This window comes from Dermochelys coriacea, chromosome 6, assembly GCF_009764565.3.
Source record: "Dermochelys coriacea isolate rDerCor1 chromosome 6, rDerCor1.pri.v4, whole genome shotgun sequence".
Lineage (NCBI taxonomy): Eukaryota > Metazoa > Chordata > Testudines > Dermochelyidae > Dermochelys > Dermochelys coriacea.
In genome coordinates, this window is record NC_050073.1 from 37,431,889 (window position 1) to 37,451,830 (window position 19,942).

The window sequence follows — 19,942 nt, forward strand, 5'->3', positions numbered from 1 at the left end:
AAGCTTATGCTCTAATAAATTTGTTAGTCTCTAAGGTGCCACAAGTACTCCTTTTCATTATGAGTTGGTGTCATTTTACAGCCACTTCACACTGATGTTAATGATTATAAAAAGTGCAAGGCAATGGCAGATCTGTCCCTGTATATATTATACCAACTGATTTTTTTCCATATGCTATATATACTATATGCACAATATACACTTCTCCATGGCAGTGACATATAGTGGGGAATCGATTCCAGAGAGTATGTATGGTACTGAACTAAGATCACTTCTCTATTCATTCTTAATTTTGCATAGAAATAAACAAGTAACTTCTTAAAGGTTCAGCTTTTGTGTACTTATTAACTGGGTCCCTGCACGTTTTTGCAGCATCCACTTCTCCTACAGTGGTTTGCAAACATAATGGAACAAGTTCACTCTCTATTCTTGCTTGGTTCTTACAAACCCAAAACCAAACCCATTTCCTGAGTGCATTTTCTGTTATTTCCAGTTGCTCTGACTTACAAGTGATAGCCAAATATGAAAAAAACTACATTCAGGAACAAAGACATTTCTCAGTTTTGGAAAACCAAAATGGGAATAAACAGAGCATGTCTGCAAATATTCAGTATTTTTTGGACTGAAACTGTACAAGGGCTTCCGCTGTTTCTATGCAGAGTATGGTGTCTTCCAGCTCTTCTGTAGCCATAGAACATTTGCTCTGCATTGCCACATTTCCATCTTTGTCATAGAGCTTTGAGAAGATATCAAATATGATGGTTATGTAAGTTTGTGTAACAAGTATACATGATCCTCTTATGTTGTTCTTTGAAATTTACTAGCTGAAATTGCTTTTATTATTTTTCTGTCATTTCATTTGCAAGTAATCCATGGGTACATTTTAATCTCAGTGGCCTTGGTTTTAACCAGCAGTCCCAGTTAAACCCACAGGAGGGCCTGCTTCCCATTCTGTTCATTCCACTAATTCTTTCTAACAGCTCCTTTTGAAATGTAGAGTCTGTGTGCTGGAGACCACTGATAAATTATATTCTTTTTGGAAGATGTTCTGATATTCTGAAATATTCAACAGGGGATTTTAGGAAATCTTGCAGAAATTCATGGAAAGCAAGTACCTCCCCATACAAAATACAAATTACTAAGAATATATATACTTAGTTTCTATTCTAGGGATTCTATTCAGGATGAATAATCAAGATTATAAATCAAAATCTTCTGTCATTTTAATAAACCTGGAATCTGTAGAGCAAGTAAGCCAAAGAAAGTTTTATGTTAAGATGTCCTGTATCTATAGTTGAACAATATATTGGATATTATGGCTGAAAATCAGGAGAGCATCTCTATTCAGAAGAGATGTTTCAGAATAGCAGCCATGTTAGTCTGTATCCGCAAAAAGAAAAGGAGTACTTGTGGCACCTTAGAGACTAACAAATTTATTTGAGCATAAGCTTTCGTGAGCTACAACTCACTTCATTGTATGAAGAGATATTTAAGCAAGTTCTTAAATTTAAGTATATGCATAAGTCAAATTGATGGGACTTAAACACATTTGTCGTTAAGCATGTGCTTAAGCCCCTTCTATATTGGGGCCTATATTTATGTATTTATAAAGGATTACTCCTTGATTTTTTCTCTTTTTAAATGAGCACTGAAATTGCATTACATTCTGATGCTTGTAGATAGTCGTTAATGGCACTTTAACCTTGCAACTCATAGCTACTTATCATTTATTTCAATGTGGTATGTAACTAGGCACAATATGAAAATTACTTTAATGACTAACATGGTGTGCATTCCATCACTCTCAACATGTATTGTCAAGGAACCATTCAAAGAGAAGGATCAAAACTCATGTCAGAATTCCAGGCATTGATCCTGCAACTGAGTGCAACTACACACAGTCAATTGCAGGATCAGGACCCAGTTTCAAAGCTCAAAAAATCTCTGACATGGGTCAAATCTGAACATTTCAAGATTTGGGGAAGTTAAGATTGAGAGGTGGATTTCAAATCTCCAGCTTCAGGAGTTTTTGATCCAGGGTGTTAGCTCACCCATCTGAAGAGGTTGGATACTCAAACCATATCTGGGATTTTGGTCTGCACTATCTCTGGAGAGAAAGTTGCAGCCACCGAATGCATCCAGTGAAGTGAGCTGTAGCTCACGAAAGCTTATGCTCAAATAAATTTGTTAGTCTCTAAGGTGCCACAAGTACTCCTTTTCTTTTTTGCGAATACAGACTAACACGGCTGCTACTCTGAAATCTCTTAACTGCTCAAGAATTATTCACATTTGGAAGTGTAATTATAAAAAAAGAGATTCAACTTCATTTTTTTCAGATGGGCTATAAAGCATGAAGGGACAATTAAACCAAACCAGTGGAAACATTCCTAAGTGGAGAATCTGCTGTGGAATAAGATGACATACATGTGGCCTGTCCTTCCAAATGGAGATCTTAATGAGGTAATTTCATGCATTCAAGAAATAACAACACATTCAGTAGTTTGTTTAGTTTGCTAAACATCCGCAGAAGCCAAACAGATGTGATATACTGTCCAAACATGCCATGCAAATTTCACCTGTTGGAAAGAATAAATGAAAATAGATGCTGGTATTAGTGCAAAAATGTCTGTTGTTTTAATGAATTATTGCAAACTAAATGTAACTTTAAGATTTGTTCTACCAGTCCTTAATTCTGAAACACCAATACTTTGCCATGGATACTGTGTTCTATTTAATGTGCAATTCAATGTTTAACTTTTCATAGAAAAGGTAATATTTACTTTATTTTTTCTTTTGGCTTTTATATTTTCATGGTTGATTGTAGCAATACTCACCTTTGAGTCAAACATTAGCTGGCAGTAAAAAGGACATTGTCTGCACACGGCTGAATTTTTCTCCTAGAGATTATTCCATAGGTCATGCTTCAAATCTGCAGTATGTATTTTCAATTTTTATTAACGTTAGCTGGTTTTTATCAGGATTCAGTTATTTTAAATGATAGCAGCATTTTTTGTTTGTTTGATTGTTTTGAAAAACAAACAAAGGCCCAGTTCTGCTACCTGTAACACATAAATCAGTGTGTCTAATTATGGAGTAAGGTACTACTTAGAGTGAGTTAGTGTTGCCGAACTGGATCCTAAATGAAACAATATTCAGCCATACTGAACCTAGACATAGAAGATTGTTTTTTATAAATGAAAACTAAACTTCATCTGGAATTAAACTGAAAGTTGTCTGTTCCTCTAAGTGAACATTATTTGTCAGGCTGCACAGTGCTGTTAGCCACTAGTGAGTCTCATGAATTTGGTATAAATGTACTAATATTGACAAAGCAAAAGTTGAAAATTCCATCCCCTCTATTACAAATATATGAAAATGAGGATTTAAATCCTAGACTAGCAAAGGGAACTTTGAAGATTGGGGAAGGTATTTATACAATAAATTATTCAGAACTTTACTAGATTTCAAACAGATTTTTAAAAAATTCTTAAAATCTGCGATATTCACAGTATTTACCAATCAAAAAATTGAAGATGAGGCATCTGTTCTTAATGAAAGGCAGTATTTGTACTGTATTAAAACAGTTCAACATATATATAGTGGAACTGGCGGACTATAGTACCAATTCCTATTTCAGTAACACCCAGCAGGTTATGGCAAAGGAAGGAATATTTCTTTTCCTTAAAAAATAAATTAGGTAGGAAATGAAATGCCTAAAAATAGAGATGCAGCATTAAATTGTGAGATCAAGCACTAAAAACATGGCATTCCAGCAGCTAAGTTTGCTCTAGCAACATTAACTTGATGCACTGTACTTATGTTCCTGAAGTGATTGACTCTTTGTTGCTCTCTCATTGTATCATCTCTGAAGTCCTCATTGGGTGGCCCTAATCTCAAATTAATCCAGATAATACTGGCCCTTTGTCAACTCTTGACCAGTGTGGGACCTTCTGGACCTCCTCCTTCCTCCAGTAATTAATTCAACAGCATGATCTCTGGGTCCTGCTGCTGCCTACCACTGTTGCCCTCTATTATAATCCTGGGGTGATCTCAGATGGGACCCACTAGTTACCCTGAATCTCCTGGGACCCCCAGCCCCGCATAGGGGAGGGCCATGGCCACGTGTAACCATGGCAGGCTCCTCTGCCAACTCTTTGCAACTGCTAATCAAGCATGAGAGGGGGGTCAGGTTGGAGGGGCAGGGTTTACATCACCTCCCCATCCTAGCTGAACAAGGAACAATGACGTATTGAACCCCACCTACTCAGCTGATATTGCCAGTCCAGAAAAAGCCTCCTCCTCCTCCTCCCTACCTTGAGGTGCACGCTTCACTCAAATTATAGCCTGTGGCCACTGGAGATCTGCAAACATCAGCCAGGTCACATGGTGCTGGTTCCTCTACCTTGTTTTTACAGCTCTGCTTCCTCAGGTGTCTAGGCTTTTCATTGGGGGAAAAAAAAGTCTGGATGCCCCAAAAGGTAACTGGAAACAAAGAACAGAGACACTAAGCTACCTGCCCTGTGGCCACTACCACATAGAATAAGAGCAGCATCTCTCAAGAATGGCACTCCTGAGCACCAGCAATCAGTCAGGAGCTTCCCATTAGAGAGAAATCAGGTGTCCATAATGGAAATTCAAAGGAATATCCAGGGGAAGAGGGAACTAGGTAGCTGGGCAGCATATCCAGAAGATCAAAGGGGAAAAGTAGGAACAAAATAACGTGGGAGGGGGAGAGGAAGTGAAGATCAAAAGGAGACAGTGTGATTAATAAAGGGAAAAAACACTTATTCCCTTATTAGACATTTTCCTAATAATACTTTCCCATTTAATGATTGTAGTTGTTGTTGTTACAAGGGTGCTGTGCAATCACATGGAGATTTTCCATGAGACAGTATAGGCCCCGATCCTGAAAAGACTTACATGTGTGCTTAATTTAACTATTACAACCTAATGGGACTACTCACAGTAAGAAAGTTAAGCGTGTTCATAAGTGTTTACAAGATCAGGACCATAGTTATTAAGATATGTTCTATATGGTGGAAAAATAATAAAAACTCCTACTTTAACACAATCCATCCTTTCCAAACTATAGAGTAGCTTTGGTCATTCATGTCTGAGATTTATTATATACTGATAAAGGGCATCTGATTCAGACTATTGACAGACTCCAGCATTCTTTCTCCCTTTCTGTGTTCCTCTGAGAACTCTGAGGATTTTGTCCTATTTTTAAACTTCCAAGATTGAGAAGCCAGAACTCGATAGTTGCATAAGTGCTTTTGGAAATATTTCATTTTGTCTGTCTTTCCATCTATCTAGGTTCTTATACCTCAGCCATCACTGTGGTACCTTAACTTTACTAAGGTTAATTTTAAAAATATTGAAATGGTTTGTGTAACAAAATAAAAACCAAAATAACAAAATTATTTTCTGGACTACATGTATTAAACTTAATGAATATTTTGTTATTTTATTTAAAGGATTTTGACTGGCCAGTTGAGGGATTGCTGGTTCCAAACAGTCCTTCACTTAAGAAACCATCTGGCAAGAAGTCAGATTGGTATATACCTGTGAGACTGAGGGCTTTGCACAATGGAGACAGGGACAAAAGCAAGGCTATCACCATCATTGGACCTGATGTTACAAATGTGCTCAACAGACAGTAAGGAAATCGCAATTTATTTTAATAATGTCATAAACTACATAATTTCTTAAGACATATGGTTCACTTTAACTTGCATATATCTCCAATTAGAATAACTTTACAATGTGTTACTAATTATTTAATCAAGAATTTATGCAAAAGTTACAGTACTGTCTCCCAAAACAACTACTTTTCTTACTTTGAAATAGTAAAGAAAAAATTCACACACTATTTATTAATTAATTCAAACTAATTTGTGCTGAGAATACTTCTTTGGTCATTAACCTAGGATATGTGACCTTAAATTTTCAAAGGCCTGCTTGCTGAAAGTTTGTTGTTGACAGTACATTATGAGCTGATGGTGTCAAATTTATTTCTATGAGCTGATTGTGTCAAGTTTATTAGCAGCTTCTTTTCCTTGAAGCCAGAATGCAAGACATGCAATACATTCCTTATCTGGTACAGTGCAAGCCACACTTGTGTTTTAGAACTTCCTGTTTTATGACTGACTAGGTAGCACTGTTTAAAATCATGGAGATCAGACTCCTCTATTTGGCCAGGGAATTGGTAGGTTTTGGAAAGCGACACAGCAAGATTCTTCACCTCAACACACTAATAGATGAGAGCCTCTGCCTGTGTCAATTGGTATAGGTTCATTGATATCAGAAAAATTACACTGAATTCAAATGATTGTTTAGCACTGAAACAGTTATTTAAAAATGCTTTTTAGGAAAATACTGAAAAAATATCTTTGCTTTCTAATATGTATATGAATAAAATGTCTTGAAACAATACAAATTACATTTGGTAAAAAGAACACAATTTTTATTTTCATTTTGTACGACAAAAGGATAGTAATTCATAACTCATTGAAAGGCTTTAATATAAAGAATAAGTTAAATACATTGTTTCTCATATTGTTAGCAGAGATGTTACCTTTTGACCTTTCTTTTGAGGTTTTTAGAACATTTGATGCATCTGATAATAGTTTAATATTATTTTCTTCACGTTGATTAAATATAGTTCATACATCACTGAACAATGAGTAATATTCAGATAGACTGTCCACTGAGTTGCCTGCAAAAATGATAAAGTAAAAAATTAATTTTCAAAGTAAAGTCAAGCCTGAAATTGAAATCTTTGAGGCATACATTTCATAATTAGTTCATTCTGCTATATCTAAAATGTGAGTATAGTGATCTTAAAATAATTCAGATCTTTTTTACATAGAAAGTTAATGAATAGTCCTAAATTTCTGACTTTTTTTATTTTTTACCCTTTCTGAAATCATCTCTGAAGCTCTACCTAAGTGCTTACTTTTTATGAAGCTGTTGAATTATGTCATTTGAAATAGAAAGACCTTTTTCTCTTAACTCTTGTCATCACACCACTGAAGTCAATGGGACTACTCACATATTTAGGGTTAAGTATGTGCAAAAACATTTGCATGGTCGGGGCCCAGGTCTCCTCACAATATATTGTTGTCATTTTATGCTAATGTCTTAGGTGGTCCTTCCCTCACAAGGCAATGATACTAGATAATCTGTCATTCTTATTTTGAACTAGATGCTTTGCCAAACACTAACATTTAATGTGTTTTGAAATTACAGCAACATTTTGCCCAATGTAAAGTATTAAAACTTTGCTTTAAAATATTTTGAACATCTCATTTAACTTATAGAATGCTGAAAAAAAATTATGCATCCTCAGAGTTCTACACTAAAGGAATGAAACTGAGAAGACAGGCTCCAGTCTTTGCCTCATCTCCCTTTATTAGCTCCATGACAAGCACCACAAGACCTTACTTTCCCCAAATAGGCAGAGAGCTTCATGCTTCCCATCCATTTCTATCTGCCATCTCACTTTACTGGCTTCTTGTCCACTTCAGGCCTGACCTCATGACATGGCCCACCTGCCACCCCCCCACCCTGACCCCCACCTTGAGAGGGGAAGGAGATACTTTCCAGCAAGGGGAAACCAATCAAAATTAGCTCTTTCTAAGATTCCTGACTTGTCCTGCGTATCAGCAGCCAGAAACTTCTCTCCTCCTCATCCTAGTGCTTCCAAGTCAATCCACAAACTACATTAGGAAACTGGAAATCTAAACATCTAGAAATTAATTAGTGTCCTCAAGGTTTGCCACTAGTTTCATTAACTTATGCTCACATCAATAGATAACTCAGGGTATTTCATACTGTTAGGTGATCTGACATATATAAATGCTATAAATACTGCTTGTAAACAATGGATGGAAGCAAAGAATGAATCTTTCAGAGCAAGAATTTGCCTTCTTATATTTTGGCAAAGCCACTGTACAACTATGGCAATGTATAAATAATAATATTGCTCTGTATTTCAGCCTCAACTGAATTTCATTGATTGTGTGCATTTATTCTGAATCAAACACACTGTTAGTGAACCATGGATTCTGTGGTTGAATAAATCTAAATCTAACTTTTTTAAGACTGATCTGTAATATGAGTTGTCCTCCTGCTGAGAAGCCTCCATTTGTTGGAAAATGACCCAAATTACTTCTATTGATTGACTGATTCCTTATGTGATATGGCCAAGCTTATAGTATTCATGCACATACAGTGGACTCCATTATTTATTTAACTATTTTGATTGATATCAAAATAAAAAGCATATCCTGCATAATAGACCTCATCATTTACTGATAGTTACCACACTAGAATGTCTGAGATACTGCAGTAATTCCCTGTGATTACAATAGGAAATAATAAGGTAGTGTATGGAATTATGGTAATTTGGTAAACGTTGATATTTTAATGGTGATAGTTTTACCTAACACATGTTGCATGAGCTAGCAGAAATGCTCACACATATTCTTCCTGCAGTCTCTGTCTTTTATTGGCAAACATGGATGTTAAATTTAAATGTGTTGGGACCAATTTAAGTTCAGATGCAAGCAAGTAAGCATGACTCTACTGAAGTGAATTAAGTTGTGCCTATTTTTATTGGGCTAAATCTAGTTAATGATTTACCAATTTTCTCACATTAAAATGCTGTGTAAGCCTTTTGGGGTTTGTTGTCATCTCCACTTATAAGATTTAGGTCATACATCCCCATGAAATGAGAACAGATCAATATTAGACATATTGGGGTTTCACACATGTGACAAAGCTCTGTCCTTGCCTCCGTGGGTCCCGCATTTCCTGGTGGATTTCGCTAGCCTCAGAGGCTCACTGTGACCCTGCACATCACCCTTCTCTCTCTAGAGACAAAGTTTACAGTCTACTGAGCCATTTTCATCATAAGCCAGTGAGGGAGGTGAGGAAAAGTTATCCTTCCTTGCACAGTCTCTGTTGTCTCCCAGTTTCAGTGATTAATCAGGGGGCAAAGGTGTGTGGGGGGAGCCTGGACCCACCCTCTACTCGGGGCTCCAGCTATGTAATAGTATCAGCTATGGTAGCTGACCTTTTAGAAACATGACATGTACAATTCCCTGGGCTACTTCCCCCACAGCAGCCCTCACTTCCTCAAGCTCCACTTCACCCTTACTTCAGGGCCTCCTTCCTTGTGCCTGATATGGTGTGTACTGCTCAGTCTCTCCAACAGCACAACGTCTTTCCACAGCTCCTGACATGCACACCCACTTGACTAACTGGGAGGCTTTTAACTAGTTTCAGCCAGCCCCTGATTGGCTTCAGGTGTCCCAATCAACCTAGCCTTCTCCCTGCCTTCTGGAAAGTTCTTAATTGGCCCAGGTGTCTTAATTGACCTGGAGCAGCTGCCATTTCATTTATCCTGGTACCACGAATTTGTTTAGCCTGGAGCTAATATATCTATCTCCCACTACTTTTCTGGCTTTGCCCCGTCACATACAAGAAAATACTAAGTTAGCAATTCAGTTTAATTTTGATCTCAGATACACCAGTGTTAATTTGTAGTAATTCTGCTGATGTTTAGATTTACAATGCTGTAATAGAGACTGGATTCGGGATCCTAAAGTTAACCTTTGCTTATAAACCACTGATATTGTACTCTGACAAATTCAAATGCACTCTGATTCTAGTACAGGTGAGTCGCATCATACACGCATTTAACTTATGCGAATTTAACTATACGCGCTCGGCAAAAAAAAAGAAAACTAAAAAGATACCTGTAAATAGCATGGGCGATTCCGCCCACCATTCCACACAATGAGCATATGCCCCGGAGTGAGCGTGAGATGGGAGACATGAATCTGCTGTTCCCTCAGTCGGTCTCAGTTCCTGCGTGCCTCTCATAGTGTGAGCATCTCGCCGTGCTGAGTGTGATTCTAGTGTTTAAGATACTGTACGTATTTTTCATACAACGTGGCCCCTAAACACAAGCCAACTACTTCATTTGGTGCTCAACTGAAGAAACGGTGATCTGGCTGTGTTGGACTTATTGAGAGACAGTATGCCAGTTTCCAACATGGCACGTAAATATGGCCACAACGAATCTAGCATCCGTGCCATCAAGATTCAAGAGAGAGAAATTCATCAAGCTGTGGCACCAAGTGCTCCAATAACTGCTAAGGTCACAAGTCAGGTGCGTGATAAGACTTTAGTGAAGACTGAAAAGGCATTAAACTTATGGCTGGAAGACATGAACCGTAAACGTATGCCTATCAATGGCAACACATTGCGAGAAAAGGCTCTTAGCCTCTATGCTCAGTTCAAACCTCCCGCCGAAGAAGGACAGGCTTCTGATGAGAAGGATTCAAAGCCAGCCAAGGTTGGCTTAACAGTTTTAGGAACCGCTTCAACCTCAAAAACTTGCAGACTACTGGTGAAGTTCCATCTTCCAATGAACAATCTACCCTGAACAATTAAAGAAAATCATAGAAGAAAAGGGCTATCTTCCAGAACAAGTTTTTAATGCTGACAAGACTGGGCTCTTCTGGAAAAAAATGCCCAACTGCACTTACACTTCGAAATCAGAAAGACAAGCCCCTGGCTTCAAAGCAGTTAAAGACCGTGTGACTGTGTTGTTTTGTGGCAATGCGGCTGGGCATTTAATAAAGCCAGGCTTGCTCTACAGGGCTGCAAATCCCTGTGCCCTAAAAGGCAAGAACAAACATCTGCCTGTGTTCTGGCAATCAAATAAAAAGGCTTGGGTGATGGGAGCATTATTTCTGGATTGGTTCCACAAGTGTTTCATTACGGAGGTCAAGAGGTACCTCAAAGAAAAAGGACTTGACTTTAAAGTGTTGCTGATCATAGACAATTCTCCTGGACACCCTGCAGGACTCCAGTTTGCGCATAATGACACCGAAGTTGTCTTTCTCCCCCCCAGTATCACCTCAGTCCTCCAACCTCTCGACCAAGGCGTGATTCGCTGTTTCAAGACCATGTACATGAGGCTTACGTTCTCATGGATACGTAGTGCTATGGATGCTGATCCCAATCTTAATGTGATGGAGTGTTGGAAGTCCTTCAACTTTGCCAATTGCATCACTTATATTAAACAGGCAATGGATGAAATCAAGCCTGAAACAGTCAATGCATGTTGGCGAAACCTATGGAAAGAATGTGTGAATGATTTTAAGGGTTTCCTGATCATTGACAAAGAAGTGAAATGCATTGTTCAGTTGGCCAGGCAAGTGTGTGGTGATGGTTTTGTCAACATCCTTGAGGAAGAAATTGAAGAATTAATTGAGAGCCATAGAGAAATGTTGACTAACGAAGAGTTAGAGGAACTGATAAAATCGTCTACAGAAGACGAAGATGATGACGACAAACAGAAAGAGCCAGCAAGTTGGAATCTTCATAAATTTGCTGAAGTGTTCCAAGCAGCGAAACACTTGAATGATTTAATTTCTGAATACAATTCCTCCATGGAACGAAGCCTCAAAATCACACGTAATATTACGGACGATTTGAGACCGTATCAAGAAATGTTTGAGCAGCTCAAGAGATAACAGTGACAGTTGCCGAACACTATGTTTTTCAAGGAAAAACAACCAGCAGCAGATGAGCCTACGCAATCAACTTCTCAAGCTGAACCAGAGCCAACCACTTTGTCTATGACTCCCTCTCCGTCACCCAAGCTCGCCGTCACCTCCGTCTCCTGGATCGACGACCCCTGTAATTAAAAATAGGGTACTGTAAAATTATATTTTGCATATGTACTCTTTATTATATATTGCACATTACTGTATACATTTATACATATTAATGTACAGGGTTGTATACACAAAACCATGTACAGTACACTGTACTTTATGGGCGATTTAAGGGATTTTCAAGGGTAATTTTGACTATACGCGATTTTCACTTTATGCACTGACTTTAGAACCTAACCCCCACGTAAGATGTGGCTCCACTGTATTCAATAAAGCTTTGCATTTAATTGGCAACCATGTATAAAAATCCAGTTTTCACAAATGTGTGACTAAGTTAATTGTAAAACTTGCCAAATTACATATATAGGGATGTTTTATTTTTCCATGTAAAGTGTGCTCCTGACCCTGAAAAATGCACAAGTCAATCCTTTCACACTTTTGAGTCTCTAAACCAGACTAACTTGCATAACTGAGAGTTTGCACACTGTGCCAATTAAAAGTGTATTCATTTGTTTTAGAAATACTCATCCAGAAAAGAAACGGAAAACAAAGGAGAACCAGAAAATGTATCCTGATGAAGACCCTGGAATGGAAATATACAAGATAGAATTTCAGCACTTTTTGGACAAGTAAACATTCAAATGCATATATTATTTTCCATTAATATATCGATATCCCTGTCATACTGGAATTGTCTTTAGAGAAGTTATACTAGAAATAGATTTGGCCTATTGTAAATATATTTTGTAAATTAAATGAATGCTAGATAATTTTCTATGAAATCTATCATCTGAGGCACAATAACTCCTTGTTATCTGTATTTAAAACTTGCAAATGTGCATTTTTATACTAAAAATGAAGGCACTACCAGGGTTGACGTTTTTGAGCATGATATCCATTTCTATTCAGAAGACTGAACATGTCCCAAACCTCATTGTTTATATCTATAGTTTATGTTTCACAACCTACTCAGGAAATGAGTAGTGTCACTATTGTAATTTACTTTAAAATCATCTAATACAATTGCTTATGTGTTTTCATTCATATAATTTTATTTCTAAATAACCTCTATAAAAGGTAATGGATACAGTTGTTTTCATTAAAGGTGACAACATGTCATTTTAATAAAACATTAGTAGTAAGCACATAAGCCCCAGGTTAGGAAAGCGCTTAAGTCCATCCCTGTCAGGACTGAATTTCAATATGTGCTTAAGTGCTGTCCTGAATCAGGGCAAGAGGACAAGATCCAAAGGCCATTCAAGACAACAGTAGTATTTCCACTGACTTGAATAGATTTTGAATCATGGCAGTATAAAGGAGAGATGTTAGTTGAAAACATAGAAAAAACATTTTATGTTGCTATTTTAAAGCGGAAAATTAAAGCAAGACTCATTGGAGTATATTCTTACCTCATAGTTCAATGCTTTAATACGATACACCTATTAAAATTAGCAGGAATTTGATAGCAAGTGTCATCAGGTTGAGTACTTCCTTCATTATCCTGTGGTTAAGTCAGCTAAAAGTACCTAAGTTCTAAAAGTGCTAAGTTTATTGTCAGTGCTTAACAATATGCTTAATACCATGTTTTTACATTTGCAAATATTCTTTATAATTGAAAAATTTTAAAAAGATGTCTACATAACTTAATTAATGTCCCCATGTCCAACATATGTAGAAGGGTATGTCTGTTTTCCATGATTAAAGATGTACTGCGATGTTGAATTTACACACTGCTGCTCGAAGATTATTCACTGAAAAAGGCATGGAACTCTTTCTTTTGAAAGACCTTGGGAGAGATCAGCTGGTAAGAAAGATTTTATAAGATGGCAACTCAAGTAATAATATTAATTCAGAATGCTGTATTTCTGTACGGTGGAAACACTATCTTACATTAGCTCTTTGTTTGTGTGTGCTATGGCATACAGTGGGCCCAGTGTAGCAACATTTGTTTCAGTGGCTGACTCTACTCACTTTTTTCTCCCCTTCCCCACTCATTAAGGCATCATCACCACTTGTGGGTTAATAAACAACAATTAAACAATGATCACAGTTTCTAAACAAATTAAACTATCTTCTTTATGTTCAGTAATAAAACTACAGCATCCTCAGCCACTTTACATGTACATTGGCCAAACTGGACAGTCCCTACGTAAAAGGATAAATGAACACAAATCAGATATTAGGAATGGCAATATACAAAAACCTGTAGGAGAACACTTCAATCTCGCTGGACACACAATAGCAGATTTAAAGGTAGCCATCCTGCAGCAAAAAAAAACTTCAGGACCAGACTTCAAAGAGAAACTGCTGAGCTTCAGTTCATTTGCAAATTTGACACCATCAGCTCAGGATTAAACAAAGATTCTGAATGGCTAGCCAACTACACAAGCAGTTTCTCCTCTTTGGCATCGAGGTTTGTTGCATGGATTTGTTCCTGAGTTAGAGTTACTATGGTGCGGTGTGTCATTGCTGGTGAGAATATGCTTCAGGTTGGCGGGTTGTCTGTGGGTGAGGACTGGTCTGCCTCCCAAGTCCTGTGAAAGTGAGGGATCGTTGTCCAGGATGGATTGTAGATCACTGATGATGCGTTGGAGAGGTTTTAGCTGAGGAGACTGTATGTGATGGCCAGTGGAGTTCTGCTGGTTTCTTTCTTGGGCTTGTCTCACAACAGGAGGCTTCTGGGTACACATCTGGCTCTGTTGATCTGTTTCCTTATTTCCTCGTGCGGGTATCTTAGGGTATCGTGTGGGTATTGTACTGCATGAGGAAATAAGGAAACATCATGGGCCAGCAATGCCCCTCTGCTATGTACATCAGCCAAACTGGACAGTCCCTACGTAAAAGGATAAATGAACACAAATCAGATATTAGGAATGGCAATATACAAAAACCTGTAGGAGAACACTTCAATCTCGCTGGACACACAATAGCAGATTTAGCCATCCTGCAGCAAAAAAAAACTTCAGGACCAGACTTCAAAGAGAAACTGCTGAGCTTCAGTTCATTTGCAAATTTGACACCATCAGCTCAGGATTAAACAAAGACTCTGAATGGCTAGCCAACTACAAAAGTAGTTTCTCCTCCCTTGGTGTTCATACCTCAACTGCTAGAAGAGGGCCTCATCCTCCCTGACTGAACTAACCTCCTTATCCCTAGGCTGATTCTTGCTTGCATATTTATACCTTCCTCTGGAAATTTCCACTACATGCATCTGAAGAAGTGGGTATTCACCCACAAAAGCTTATGCTCCAATACGTTTGTTAGTCTATAAGGCCCCACAGGACTCTTCGCCGCTTTTACAAATCCAGACTACCCCTCTGAGAGTCAATTAGATGTCTAAGGTAGAATAATTAAGCACTGGTGGTTTCTTGTATGTCCACAGTGCCATATGACCTTGACTTGAATAAACTCCATAAATTCAGCTGTACAGATAAGTTTAAAAGGTCTTTTAAACTTGAAAGCCTAATTTTTGACATTTTGTTTTTAAGGCAAATTGTCCTCTCCTTTTTAATTCAACATTTGATGCAAAAGAACTACTTTTCAATTACCTTGACTGTTAGATTTCACTGATATGTTTAAAATATCTGTATTATTAATATTTCATTTTTACTATGGGAACCAGGTGATAAGTGAGCTATTATTAGTATGTTTTCACAGTCATAATTATAATATGTATTGAACATAGTATTTGATATCTCCTTATGTGAATATGAAGCTAATAAATAAGTTGTCTTTGTTCCAGTGGAGAACATGTGGATTGATCCACACTTGACTATGGCCCAGCACAAAAAACGTCTCCTACTCAATAATTTAGCATCAGATATATCTGCAATTCATGCCTACTGTATCATGCGTAACCCTGAAGGTAAGCATTTAGTTATTTTTCTGTACTTGGGAATTATTGTCTCAATGTGTTCTCATAATATTTTTGGAAAAATAGCTGCTTTTTTATGAAAATGTATGAGTGTTAAAATCAGTATTTCAGAGGTAGATGAGAGAAATAATTCACACTTGTGTATATATAAGGATCTCACAGCAACCGACTGTAGAAAGAAAGTAGAAATGGGTAAACTGAGGTAGAATGAGGTTATATGGTTTGTGTAAGGTCACACAGCAAGTCAGTGGCACAGCCAAGATTAGAACCCAGTAGTCCTGTATTCCCAGTCTTCAATTCTATATACTACAGTACACTCTCAGAATAATCATCTAAAGAGAAAGACACAGATAATTTTACTTTTATTCATAAGAGTTTATGGACAATAAAGTCCATCATGAAAAAAAAAATCAAAGTAATTCACATGCCCATCTAAAAGTAGTGTAAGAGAGCCCCCCCTACAATTTTGCATATTGGCTAATCCTTTCTGCCATCTCTAATACTGGAATTATTGATTGGATCACTACCAATAGAAGTAGCCTTTCTCCCACTCCACTTAAAAATATTAAAAAAAAATCCACCTGCCCATCAGTGGTTTAATCTTTCTTTTCTAGGTATTTAGTCATGTTTTCCGCAGTAGTCTCCATGCGTGGCACATGTATTTGTACTTTTCCATCTCATTTGATTGCCAGTGTTTATGTAGGATATCCAGTTTGTGTGGATATTACCTTCCCCTGTAGGCATGATCTGCTTGCATAGTTGTGATTGTCTGAAATGTGTACTTGTTTCTGAATTTGGATACCAGCAAAGCTTTGGAAGTTGTGTATTGCTGCAGAAATTAGATCAGCATTGGTGGGGTTAAATTATAGGAGGGATTTGGGGAGTTTAGACAGTATACTCACCATGCCAGGCCATTAAGGATTGAATCCAAAGGAAATCCAGTATCTGCTCAAGATTTGGAGGTATCCCATGGAGTACCATGCATAGGATTACAGGCATGTTCAGACCAGGACTGGCTGCCCTGTTTGTGCCAGGGTTTAGAAGCGTCTTTAGACTACCTTCTTTATGTTCAGTAATAAAACTACAGCATCCTCAGCCACTTTGAACACTAAAAGGAAACTATCTTCATTGGTGTCTGCTTTTGGCAATAAATATTTAATATTAATGTAAAGAAAGCCAAATATGAATTTAATAATTTATTATTATTTATTATTATTATTATTTTATTAAAAGACATCCATATAGGAATAACGTAATAGAAATACATGTACTACAAAATGCATAAAGGTCATCTTCTCCAAAGCCTCACCCATACAAATAGTATGAGCAGTACCGATGATGTCTCATGTGACTAAGAGTTTGCAGGATTAGGTTCTATCTAAACAATAACTATAGTTCAGTAACCAACTGGTATCTAATTAATAATCAAGAATTGTCATACCTTATTAAATGGAAAGCTAAGCATACTTTACATACAGTGTAATAATATCTTACCAAAAAGTGTACAGATGTTATTAGCAAATAACATGTCTTTGAAAAATGCAATTTTAACATATCTAAAAACACCAGTCTATAAATTAAGCTTTCTGTGTGTATTAACTTTCTCAAGTATTCCCTATCAGGGTGGTGTGGAATTGATGCATGTCCCCTTGACTCTGACCAACCTCTTCCCCAAACATAGATCCACCATACTGCAGAGATGACTGATCCTTCTCTGCTAATTCATAAAGTTTTTACCTTTAAGGATTTAGTTCATTTTTTCAGGTAAAAATATTATCCGCTTCTCATGATCAACCCCTGCATCAGCTCTGAAACACAGAGCCCCTTGTTAAATAAAGAGCAATGCCCACATTAGTAGTTTGCTATTGTGTTTACAGAGCTGGTAGGCAGTAGCCCACTCCATACTGCCACCTGGCAGCAACTGTAAATAGATTGTGCTCCACTACTCATGACCAGCTGAGGACACAGACCATGGGAAGTCCCACTTCAAGGGGTCAAACAGGCAGCATCCTCATGACTCCTGGTAGACTCCCTGCCCTATATAAACCTAAGAGGCATTTCAGGCAGCGTCCAGGCAACCGTGTGTATTTCCTATAGCTGCCATGACTGATCCAGGTCCCTGTTCTTGAATGCATGGCTTTGACCTTACCTCCTAACCAGACCCCGAAATGTGACTTGGATTCTGATCCTTGGTACATACCCCTGCCTGGAACTTGACTACAGATTCCCCTGCTATTGTTAGCCTCATGTTTGATCCTCCTCTGACCCAGTCCCAGCTGCCCAAGTCAGGATGCTGACATTTCAGAGCCAAAAATGTTTAGGCATTAAGCAAATACATAGTATGTTCCAGATCTTAATTTATTTTTAAATATTGATAAAATAAGTTGTTAGGCAGAAAAGGGAACTAATACCTTGTGCAATATATATGACGTATAGGTGTTCTATGTGGCATAGTTATATTGTTACCATTAGACTGCAGGAAAATGAGGACCTTGTACTCTGCCATAATGAATATCCCTTTTTTCCTTATATAAAAATAAGTCTCATCTGGGGAAAAAAATGTTTCACTCTATGAATGACGGTAAGTCTCTGTTTTACAATATAGAGGAGAAATATTTACTAAAAAGTAACCTTAATACCTGTGAACCATTGAAATAGTAAACAGAGTGGTGTACTGAGTGCTTAAAGCAAAAGAACTGAAAGCTAAAAGATCAGAATTCTACTCTCAGATGTGCCACTGTCTTGCAGTGTGAATTTGGACAAGTCACTTAACCTCTGAGAGACTTATAAGTCCTTGGAGACACCAGGAGAATAGGTGGAGATGAAATCACTGAGGACTAAGGGTTTTTTTAACTCATTTATGTGAGGGGGCACTGGGGAAAGGAGCAGAACGCTGGCAGCTCCTCTGGCGGCTGTGAATGGTGATGGGCACCACCTTGTGCAAAGTCCCAGTTTGAGTAGCCTAGGTCTGTCATGGGTCCAAGCTGCAGTCAGTTAAATCAAATCAACAAAAAAGGCAAAGAACATAAACATAAATTAGTTTAAAAATGCTGGCAGCTCCTCTGGCGGCTGTACCACCCCCAGCCCTGTCCTTCGGTGGGGCTGCTGTTGTACAGACGGAGGAGACCCTGGGTGAAATGGCTGGGGGTGGTACAGCTGTGCCAGAGGAGCTCCTGGCATGGGGCTGCCTAGCAGCCCCATGTTCTGCTCCTCCTGTGTCTTTCTTGTGCCGTACCAGCTAGAAATATCTTACTGGTACGGCGTACTGGACCCCCCTACTTGTACTGCTGATTATAATGTGTAAATATACAGTATTTAGCAGTAAATATCATTATGTAAACTTGCATTTAGTTCTAGTTTTAGGAGTAAGGAGCAATATTGCTGCTGGAGCCAAACTTTTTGTGGATAGAGGTGTTGTGGCTTTTGAAGAAGAAAAACTAACTGAGGAGCTGCAGGAAAATCAAACAGAAGAAATTTTTCTGAATATAAAAAATGATTCAGATCTGTAAGTAATCCAAAATATCTTCACAACAGCTGTATTACATAAATGTAGGTATAAGCAGAAATAGATACATAAAATATACCACTGCAAGTGCTTATAAAATCACTACCATTGTAATGAATGTGTATTGTTCATATTTGTAAGTGATGGACACGCTAGAAAAAAGGACTTTTGTTGAACATCCAGGTTGCAGCAGTTTACATATTTTCAAATTACTTGCTGATAAAAAAATACTAAACAGGTGCAAACTGGCAACAATATTGTCATTGTTTGTATCTGTTGTGTGCCTTCTCAGCGTGTGAAATTACTAGTGCCTTTGTTAGACTGATCTACTAGAAGCTATAGACAGAAATTGGGAAGAATGAAATAAACTATGAGTTGACGCCAGAAGTGGGGAGGGCAGATGGAGAGCAAGATAAGAACAAAAGAATGCTGATATGCAATGGAAGATAAATAACAGGAACATAGAAGGATAAATACACTGAACAGTGCTGGTGAGAGATGGAAAAAAACTTGCAAGGTAGCCCAGATTTTAGCTTCAGAAATGCTGAAATCTATTTAATTTGGACAATATACTGTCCAGTGAGGTGTCCACATGTATGGATTCAAAGGCAGAATTTCAAACATGAGTGCCTGAGTTCATGTTCTAAGGACTCCATTCTCAACTGAGCTCACACTGGGGGCAGCTGAGTGGAGTAAGGCAAAGGTGCATCTGCTCCAACCAGCTCCTCATACAAGTTTGGGCATTGTAAGGCCTGGTTTCACACCACTGGGAATTTCTCTGATAGAAGAACCCCAGACTAACTCTTCAGTGCAGCATTACATCCTCTTTGTGCTGCAACTCATCTGAACTGAAAGCAGGGCCCTAAA

At 38.0% G+C, this 19,942-nt stretch overlaps 1 protein-coding gene across 1 annotated transcript in view; it reads left to right on the forward strand.

Annotated features, from left to right (window-relative positions):
- DCDC1 (doublecortin domain containing 1) overlaps positions 1–19,942 on the forward strand; it is a 421,814-nt gene that overhangs the window by 336,047 nt on the left and 65,825 nt on the right. The window contains 6 exon segments of the mRNA XM_043516908.1: positions 2,337–2,460; positions 5,478–5,659; positions 12,215–12,325; positions 13,401–13,498; positions 15,424–15,561; positions 18,922–19,075. Of these exon segments, the coding sequence (XP_043372843.1) occupies positions 2,337–2,460; positions 5,478–5,659; positions 12,215–12,325; positions 13,401–13,498; positions 15,424–15,561; positions 18,922–19,075 (807 nt within the window).